This window comes from Suricata suricatta, chromosome 6, assembly GCF_006229205.1.
Source record: "Suricata suricatta isolate VVHF042 chromosome 6, meerkat_22Aug2017_6uvM2_HiC, whole genome shotgun sequence".
NCBI classification, from domain to species: Eukaryota; Metazoa; Chordata; class Mammalia; order Carnivora; family Herpestidae; genus Suricata; species Suricata suricatta.
Genome location: NC_043705.1, coordinates 113,774,131 through 113,783,167, shown reverse-complemented (window position 1 = coordinate 113,783,167; position 9,037 = coordinate 113,774,131). Strand labels below are relative to the sequence as shown.

The 9,037-nt window shown below is 40.1% G+C and overlaps 1 protein-coding gene across 2 annotated transcripts; it reads left to right on the top strand.

Annotated features, from left to right (window-relative positions):
• Nucleotides 1-413: 413 nt before the first annotated feature.
• Nucleotides 414-7,716, top strand: MRPS30 (mitochondrial ribosomal protein S30). 2 transcript variants are annotated; one of them, XM_029940916.1, is made up of 5 exons: nt 414-1,027; nt 2,585-2,730; nt 3,461-3,566; nt 4,503-4,679; nt 7,342-7,716. In XM_029940916.1, exons 1-5 carry the CDS (start codon nt 451-453, stop codon nt 7,629-7,631), a joined length of 1,296 nt encoding a protein of 431 aa, XP_029796776.1. In that variant the 5' UTR covers nt 414-450; the 3' UTR covers nt 7,632-7,716. The 2 variants fall into 2 exon arrangements, with proteins under 2 accessions (XP_029796776.1, XP_029796777.1); XM_029940917.1 differs by lacking the exon at nt 4,503-4,679.
• The last annotated feature ends 1,321 nt before the right edge of the window (nt 7,717-9,037 follow it).

The following is a 9,037-nucleotide window of genomic DNA, read 5'->3' as shown; positions in this document are numbered from 1 at the left end:
TAAAACAATATTTTTAATAAATTTCAACCTTAAGAACTAATACAGAACTGAGGTGAGGTGTGCCACACACAATTGAGACCAGTAAATTTAACCAAGGGCTAGAGGTTTCGGTGCACAACGTTCCCAAATGGTTTCCTGCTGGAGGTTTATGTCGTGGTGGGAAGAGCAACTTAGGTGGCGGGAATTACTCTTCAAAGGTTTCACTTTCCGGCCAGGCTGGTGGAAAACCTACGGGCACACAAGTTCTGCCTTCGGTCCACAAACGCTGTGGGACCCAGGAAAGTAAGTTGGCGGAGTGATCTGATTGGCTAAGGAAAGACTGACGCAACGTATCTCAGGCCCTCTGAGAATCGGCCTCCTCCGCAAATTCCGCTTTCGATTGGTCCTTACGGCAAAGAGGGCAGAGACAGTTGCTGAAATTAACCCCCGGGTCCCAGACCCCGAGCAAAGATGGCGGCGGCCAGGTGTTGCAGGCTAGCCCTCCGCGGGCCGGGGCTGTCACTGCACACTGCGGCCCAGGCCGCTGTCGCGGCTCCAGAAGTGACAGGCCCAGATGTCGCGGCGGTCCCCGTCGCGCGCTACCCGCCAATTGTGGCCTCCCTGACTGCCAAAAGCAAGGCGGCACGGCAGCGGCGAGTGGAGCGGTGGCAGGCGACGGTGCACGCGGCCGAGTCGGTAGACGAGAAGCTGCGGATCCTCACCAAGATGCAGTTCATGAAGTACGTGGTTTATCCGCAGACCTTCGCCCTGAACGCTGACCGCTGGTATCAGGGCTTCACCAAGACTGTGTTCCTGTCGGGCCTGCCGCCGCCGCCCGCGGAGCCGGCGCCCGCCCTGGACCTGGAGGCCCTGCGCGCCGCCGCGTGTGACTGCCTCCTGCAGGAGCACTTCTACCTGCGGCGCAGGCGGCGCGCGCCCGTCTACCGGGACCGGGAGGCCATCGCCTCGCCCTTCCTGGATCAGCTGGTGGCCGCCCTCGTGGGCCTGCTCAGCGCACACAACCCCGCTCTGGCCACCGCCGCCCTCGGTGAGCCTTGGGGCCTACACGTCGGGCGGGGGTGGTGGGGACTGTTCATGTCTTTCTCTCTGCGTTGTCATTTTTTCCCCCTGGTCCTTTCGCGCTTTGCTGGGCGCTGCCAGATTTAATTGTCACTGCCCTAGGAATCTGGAAACTGGGTTCTCGGGCTGGTGCTGCCACCTACCAGCTGTACTACCTTGCACGACTCCAGTCCTTGGCTCTGCTTTGTGAAGGTCCAGCCAAACGGAAGAGCAGTGTTGATTGGGAAAATGGGCTGTTAGAGGCTGGAACAGACCTGGAGTTGGCTTTTGGCCCTTCCACCAAAAAGTTCTGTGACTTCATGTCAGTTCACTTCATCGTAGAATTGTGAACGTTAAAGGTGATAGGGATTAAAATACCTAACATTTAGCCGGTACTTCCTGTGTGCCAGGCCCGGTTCTAAATTTTATATGCGCAACCAATTTAATCCTCCCAATAACCGTTTATAGTAGGTAGTATTGTTTTATAAATGGGGCAAAAACAGCCTGAGGTACAGAGAGGTAAAATGAACCTAGGCGAGAGCCTCTAGCTGGTAGATTTGAGTTCAGGATTCAAACCTGGCCATTTTGGGTTCCCAGGAAATGCTCAGCAACTTTTATAAACTGCTTAGTGCAGACTTGAAAAAAATTAATGGATAGTTTTTAAAATCGGTGTTTCTAACATATTCTTTATGTCTACTGTCTAGTAGGTGTCTTAATAAATGTCTATTGAATTAATGTTATTATTATAACAGTAGATGTGTATTCAACCGAGTTTTGTAATGTGCATGCTACTTTACTTCCCTCTCAGTTGGGAAAGAAGTGGTCTTGAGCGAAGCCTCACCGATTTGGACTCCTGATTGTTGGCCTAGGAAAACTTGCTTGACTTTGTCAAGACCCAAATTACTCTTCTATAAAATGGAGGTGGTGACACTATACCTACCTTTGAGAATCATTGTGAAGATTGAATTAGTAATTCATTTTTAAAATTTTATTTTTATTAGAAAAACTTTTTTAACATTTATTTTTGAGAGAGAGACTGAATCCAAAGCAGGCTCCAGGCCCTGAGCTGTCAGCATAGAGCCCCAAGTGGGGTGGGGGGGTGTTGAACCCAAGGGCTGAGCTGTGAGATCATGACCTGAGCCAAAGTCAGATGCTTAACCTTAACTGACTGAGCCACCCAGGAGCCCCTTGAATTAGTAGTTCTTAAGACAGCTCTGTGACTACTAAAAAAACTTACTATTTTTCATGAGTGATACTCCTTTTGGTCTATTTTCTTTGTTTATTCTTAACTGAGAAACCTCTTTCATTACAGTGTTTGTGTATGATGGATCGCACAAATAGACAGTGAGTGTTTGAGCATTATATATTAAGTCCTGATCATTGAAGTTAAAATATCCTATAAGCCAGACTCTATCTTACATCAGAGTAATTTTTGATATATTTTTAATTTGCACAATTATTCCTGAATTCTGTATTGCTGGTATTTTAATAATAACTACATTTATCTAAATACTGAGGTAAGAAAATTTTGGGTATCTTTTGACAGACTGTAAACGCCCAGTTCACTTTTACTGGTTGCGAGGTGAAGAAATTATTGCTAGTGGTCATCGGAAAGGTCGAGTCGATGCCTTGAGGTACCAAATAAATGATAAACCACACAACCAGATTCGAATGTCCAAACAACTTCCAGAGGTAAGAATTTATTGCATATGTATCTACTGACATCTGGTGAGGAAATGTCATAGGTAATGGGCTTGGAGTAGGATAAAAAGTTTTGGATGGATGCCTGAGTTTCTTTTAAATACATCTCATCGGAAATTCTTTTTTAGTTTTTAACCTGTTATGGTATGTGTAGTCTTTAAAGGTTGAACAATCATTTTTAAGTAAGATTAAAGCATCAGTTTTCAAGACCAACAAATCTTTGTTTTCTTACTTTAAAAATATAAATAATTGAAAATAGTTTATGATTATAATATATAATAGATTAACTGCTAATCATAAATCAAGGCATTTTTATAATTATAAGCTGGTCATTTTATATATCATAGTTCTTTTGGAGAAAATAAGTATATTTTGAGTGTTGTCTTTGTGTCTGTATCAGAAGTTGGCACAATTTTTTTTTTTGTAAAGGCCCAGACAGTAAATATTTTGGGTTTTGGGGGCCATACATCTGTGTTGCAACTATTCATCTTAGTTCTTATGGTGTAAAAGCAGCTATGTACCATATGTAAATGAATGTGCATGACTGTGTTGCAGTAAAACTTTATTTGTCAATTAGGTGGCTGGCTAACACTTAGTGGTATTATCAAATCATTTTGTAAAAAAAAAAATCTCATTTTAAGATTTTAAAATCTATTAAGAATGTGAGTGAAATAGATACATACTAGTGTTGATGTGAGTTCATTTATGACTTTTCCTTAAGTTTGTGCCACTGGATTATTCTGTACCCATCGAAATCCCTGTGATGAATTGTAAGCCAGACAAGCTTCCGTTATTCAAACGACAGTATGAAAATACCATATTTATTGGTAAGTTTCCCTTTTGAAATACTGTGCCATCGATGCGTCCAAAAGATCCCATGCAAATTTATATAATTCTTGACAACCGAGAGGTTTCAGATAGTTTATAATCAGTATAATTTATAATCTCAGGTTGCAATATGCATGAAAACTGAGCAGAAAATATTCTTTCAGCTCACCATTTAAAATTTTACTCGTTTCTACTTGTTAGTAGTACTTTAAAAAACAGTGCATGTATTAGGCCTCGTTGATTTATTGTGTAGAAGTAATTTGTGTTTTTTCAAAAGTAACCCAGGATAGAATCAGATTTTTATAAAAGCCTTCCGTTAGGACCACACACTATGATAACCATTAGGAATATAAAAATTAGTAAGACCTGATATCCGTCCTTGTGCAGCTTGTACTTTTGCTGTCTTTTTGTCTATTAATTCCTAGTTGACTTGATGGTTTCAAGAAGCCAGTGTTATACTAGTCCTCCAGACCGGTTTTATCAGCTGCCTCTGAATCATTATGGTCTTAGAGTGAATTATGGGAACTGTTGGTTGAAAAGACGACTGCTAAACTCCAGAGTACCAGCATTTCATGAAATATTGGCTATTCTTTTCCTTATTTGGAAATATAGTATAAAAGTCATTTTTTTAAAAAACAAGAACAACGTATGTAATTATTACATTAAAATGGTAAAGGAAACTTTCCAGTCAATTTTACATACACTCTGTTGACTTACCCTGTGTCAATGTGGGCTTGATGATAGCAGATTGTATTTTCATGTGAAGTTTAACCTTATTACAGTCAATGAAATAAATAAGTAAACTTCCCAATTGTGTATTTTGAATACTGATCACATGCTGTGTCAAGAAGGATGAGTTGGAAGTAAAGACTAATGATGTGCTCCGGATGTTCGCGTTTACGTTTCATCTGAAATGTTTGTATTTTGCTCTTCAGGCTCAAAGACAGCAGACCCACACTGTTATGGCCATACCCAGTTTCATCTGTTACCTGACAAATTAAAAAGGGAAAGGCTTTGGAAACAAAACTGTGCTGACCAGATAGAAGTTGTTTTTAGAGCTAATGCTCTTGCAAGCCTTTTTGCTTGGACTGGAGCACAAGCTATGTATCAAGGTAAAGCTAATCTTGGGCCTGTTACTGTCCTTGGAAGAGAGCTGTGTCATTTTAAGAATTTAACAGTTCAAATTGTTTTCTTTGAGTTAAAATGGAGGTTGAATCTTATCATTTTGAAAACTTTCGCAGTGACACAAAATACAATTGCTTTAAACTTCATAATTAAATATTTTACATTTGCAGCTGGCAAGTGGCATTTAGATAGTTATTTGGATCTTTCACTTTGACCGGTTTTGTATGAATGAATTTTATTCTGTTGGTCTCAAGTATATGAAAAAACTATAGCCAACTAAGTCAACATTGTAGATGAAAGCAGTTTTCAGAAGCTGGAAAAGGAAGTGCTATGGTGGATGAAATTTTAGATTTAATTACAACTATCCTACGTAATATCCTTGAGGGCTATCTCCAGGATGTGGTGGATTAAGAGGTTCTTTATTCATTCAGTAAATAGTGAATGCATGGTTTTGATGAACCAAGTACTACTTGACCTTGAAGACAGTGTTGAATGAGGCAGGCAGATCTTGCTGTCTTGGAGCTGATAGTGAGAAGAGTAAACGTAATACTTTTAGCTAGTGGTAATACTATGGAGGAAAAGTACTATGTAAGGGATAGAATGGTGGCTGGGGTGCAGATGGGCCATGGAGCAGAATCTGTCTAACTGGAGTCATTCAGGAGAGGTCTCCAAAAATGACATTTGAACAAAGACCTGACTACTGAGGAGCTGCCGAAGCATAAACTTGGGGGAAAGACACTTCCAGGCAAAAGGAATACAACTCAAAGTCTTTGAGGTAAAAACAGACGTGAAGTATTTAAAGAACGGTGAAGAAAGGGAGGGAGAGGATGATGGAGGATGAGATAAAGGAAGTCAGCAACCATATCGCTTAGGACTTTGAGGGCCCGTTATGAAGCATTTGGACTGTATTACAAGACCTGATGATAAACTGCACTGTGTAACCGGATTAATCCTATATGAGTTTTTAGGAGGAATTTTATTTTAATACTGGTTTAATTATTTTCAAGCTTGCCTTTTTTCCCCCATATATGTAAATATATGTATAATTTATTATAATTATTTACTCACAGTTGACTAAATGGAGAGAATAGGAATAGGATTAGACAGAAGCAGAGAGGGAGGAACCTTTCTCAAAGATGCTAGAGTGGGGTGCCTGGGTGGCTCAGTCAATTAAGTGTCTGACCTCGGCTCAGGTCATGATCTCACAGTTTGTGAGTTCGAGCCCCGTGTTGGGCTCTGTGCTGACAGCTCAGAGCCTGGAGCCTGCTTCGGATTATGTGACTCCCTGTCTCTCTGTGACCCTCCTCCACTCACACTCTGTGTCTCTCTCTCTCTTTCAAAACTAAACATTTAAAAAACTGAAAAAAAATGCTAGAGTGGCACTGTTTATACATTAAAGATAAAGTGCTTCTTTTTTCCTATAATTAATTATAAAAGCTAACAATATTACTCATCAGCTGTCTTCAATAAGGCTGATAGAAAATATGTATAAAGAAATAACACTACTACTTGGACCTGGCAATAAGATTTAAAAATCAGTTTAAGAGGTGCCTGGGTGGCTCAGTCGGTTAAGCCTCCGACTTCAGCTCAGGTCAGAGCTCACGTTCGTGGGTTCGAGCCCTGCGTCAGGCTCTGTGCTGACAGCTAGCTCAGAGCCTGGAGCCTGCTTCGTGTTCCGTGCCTCCTTCTCTCTCTGCCCCTCCCCCTCTCATGCTCTGTCTCTCTCTGTATCAAAAATAAATAAAACATTAAAAAAAATTTAAAAATCAGTTTAAAAAACTTAAACCAGTCAGTCTAGAGTGAGAAGCAGTCAGCAAATTTTGAATAGTCAAGGTTTTAAAGGCCTCCTGGAACCTAAAGACACAAAATGATGGCAGCTCCTTAAACCAAGGTTGAAATATGTAAGGAAAGACAGGATTTGTCTAAGGACATGAGTGAAGTCCTTAGAAAGTCCAAAGGTATGTTTTTGTAGATTGGGTGAAGTAAATGGCCGTATTGGTTACTGGGTGGCAGGTGCCGCTGGTGCTGGGAATGTGGGAACGTGCTTGAAGTCAGTGAGTGATGATGCTTGTGGTTACTACCAGATACTGGGGACATCGACGTAGATAGAGCTTGCTGCTTTTTTTAGGTGAAGTGGGTTAAAGTTGAAAGTTGTTGAAGGCCCAGGTTGTTGAGAATGTGCCATGGTGTCATGTGTTTGGGGATATTAGAAGGGAAGAAATAATTTTTTTAGGGTTTTTTTTTTTATGTCTTTATTTTATTTTGAAAGAGAGAGACAGAGAGTGAGCGAGGAAAGGGCAGAGAGAGAGGGAGACACACAATCTGTAGCAGGCTCCAGCCTCTGAGCTGTCAGCACTGAGCCCGATGTGGAGCACGAACCCATGAACTGTGAGATTGTGACCTGAGCCGAAGTCTGTTGCCTTACCCAACTGAGAGCCACCCAGACACCCCAGGGAGGAAAGTATTTTTGATGCAGAAATAGAATGTAGGATTAGAATGGAGACAATGAAGAGGACTTCAAGATCTTCAGGAATTTGGTAGGCAAAATATCTAGGTTTCAGATGGTATTTGATACCCTCTAATGTGTATGTTTTGTTTTGGTAAAATATATTCTATGTGTAAATTTCAGTGTTAACCTTTTTTCTATAGGATTCTGGAGTGAAGCCGATGTTACTCGACCTTTTGTCTCTCAGGGCGTGATCACAGATGGAAAATACTTTTCCTTTTTCTGCTACCAATTAAACACTTTGGCACTGACTACACAAGCTGATCAAAATAACCCTCGTAAAAATATATGTTGGGGGACACAAAGTAAGCCTCTTTATGAAGCCATCGAAGATAATAATGTGAAAGGTTTTAATGACGATGTCCTACTTCAGATAGTTCACTTTCTACTGAACAGACCAAAAGAAGACAAATCACAGCTGTTGGAAAACTAAGAAGAAATCGTTGATTCAGGACTTTGGCAATGCTTAAATTTCACTGAAGGAAAAATAAAAGGAATTTTAATGACAAGACCTGTAACTTTCAAGTGCATTATTTTGAGACAAATATTTCATTTGTCTATGATTAGACCTCTCATTCTGCTTACACACTGGAAGATTTCATTTGAATTATAGTATGTTGAATTTAAGGTAATTTTATTCATAAATGACTGATGAGACTCATTGAGCTATCTTCAATATCTGGTATTAATTACATGTTATTTTGAAAGTATTGTAAGGGCAGTAATTCAAAAGCTTGAGCATGTAGATGTGTTATATTTTTCTCTTTTGTTTGTATTTTCTCATTAATAACATGATAGAGTTTCAGAGTCCTACTCAAACTGCTTTAAAACATGAATAATATTTTGCAAAGATAGGAAACCGAGACCCAGAGGAGTTAAGTGACTTTTCCACAGATGATTAATAATATAGCTGATGAATTATAAGGAATTTAGGTTCTTAGCACTGAGAAGTAATGTTAACGTATTTCTGTTTATGTAATTTGCTCTATCCCAAAGATTAGAAAACTAGGCTTGCCAAGTCTCAGAATCAGTTGTCAGTTGGTCAAATTGTTAATCTTGTTGAGAATTAAGATTTATTTGAAACATTTTAGTGAGGAAAAAGAATTACCTTTGGATAGTCATGCTTATTTTTATTTTATATAACTTCCTGTTGTGAATATTTAAAACACCCCAGTATGTACTGCAGTCAAATAACAATCTCTGTTTCCTCCTTTTGTCCCTCCTTCCTTCCTTCTTTCCTTCCTTTCTTTGCTCCCTCCCACCCTCCCTCTCTTGTTACCTTTCTTTCATGATGGAGGCCACAGTTAATATTGATAGATTCCTCAGCCAGACGCCTGGGGATTATTTACCACACATGATTGCTAAAGAACAACATTTGAACAGTGGCATTGAATTCAGCCAAGGGCTTGCTTTGCAAGGCAGTGTGCTATGTTCCATCTTTAGCACATTACTTTCAGTTTACTCAGAAAGCCGTGTAATTACACAGCACTATTTGTTTATTTGAGCAGTTTCCAAAGCTTGGGATACTGTTCTCTACCCCAGGTCCTTCTGTTCAAGCTGTCTATTGCGTTCCCATTCATCCTAGATGGAAACATGCAGATGTATAGAGAGAAGCAACCTTGCAAAACTCCAAGTAAAATGACGCCTCTCTTAATCTTAGCTTAAACTAACTCTGCACCCTGGGTAATTTGAGTTGCCATACTTTATTTCTGAAAAACAAAATTATCTTCCAAAATGTAAGGATTAAACGAGTTAGTGCATACTAAAGTGCTTTTAAAATTCTATGGGATTAAAATATTTTGGATTCAGTAAAAATGCCATTGCATTCCCTAAACTGAT

Bases quoted from the DNA above. Each gene is read 5' to 3' on its own strand.
- MRPS30 (XM_029940916.1), top strand. From the start codon at position 451: ATGGCGGCGGCCAGGTGTTGCAGGCTAGCCCTCCGCGGGCCGGGGCTG. The intron at 2,731-3,460 runs GTAAGAATTTAT...CTTTTCCTTAAG, and splicing joins TGTCCAAACAACTTCCAGAG to TTTGTGCCACTGGATTATTC. The intron at 4,680-7,341 runs GTAAAGCTAATC...TTTTTTCTATAG, and splicing joins AGCACAAGCTATGTATCAAG to GATTCTGGAGTGAAGCCGAT.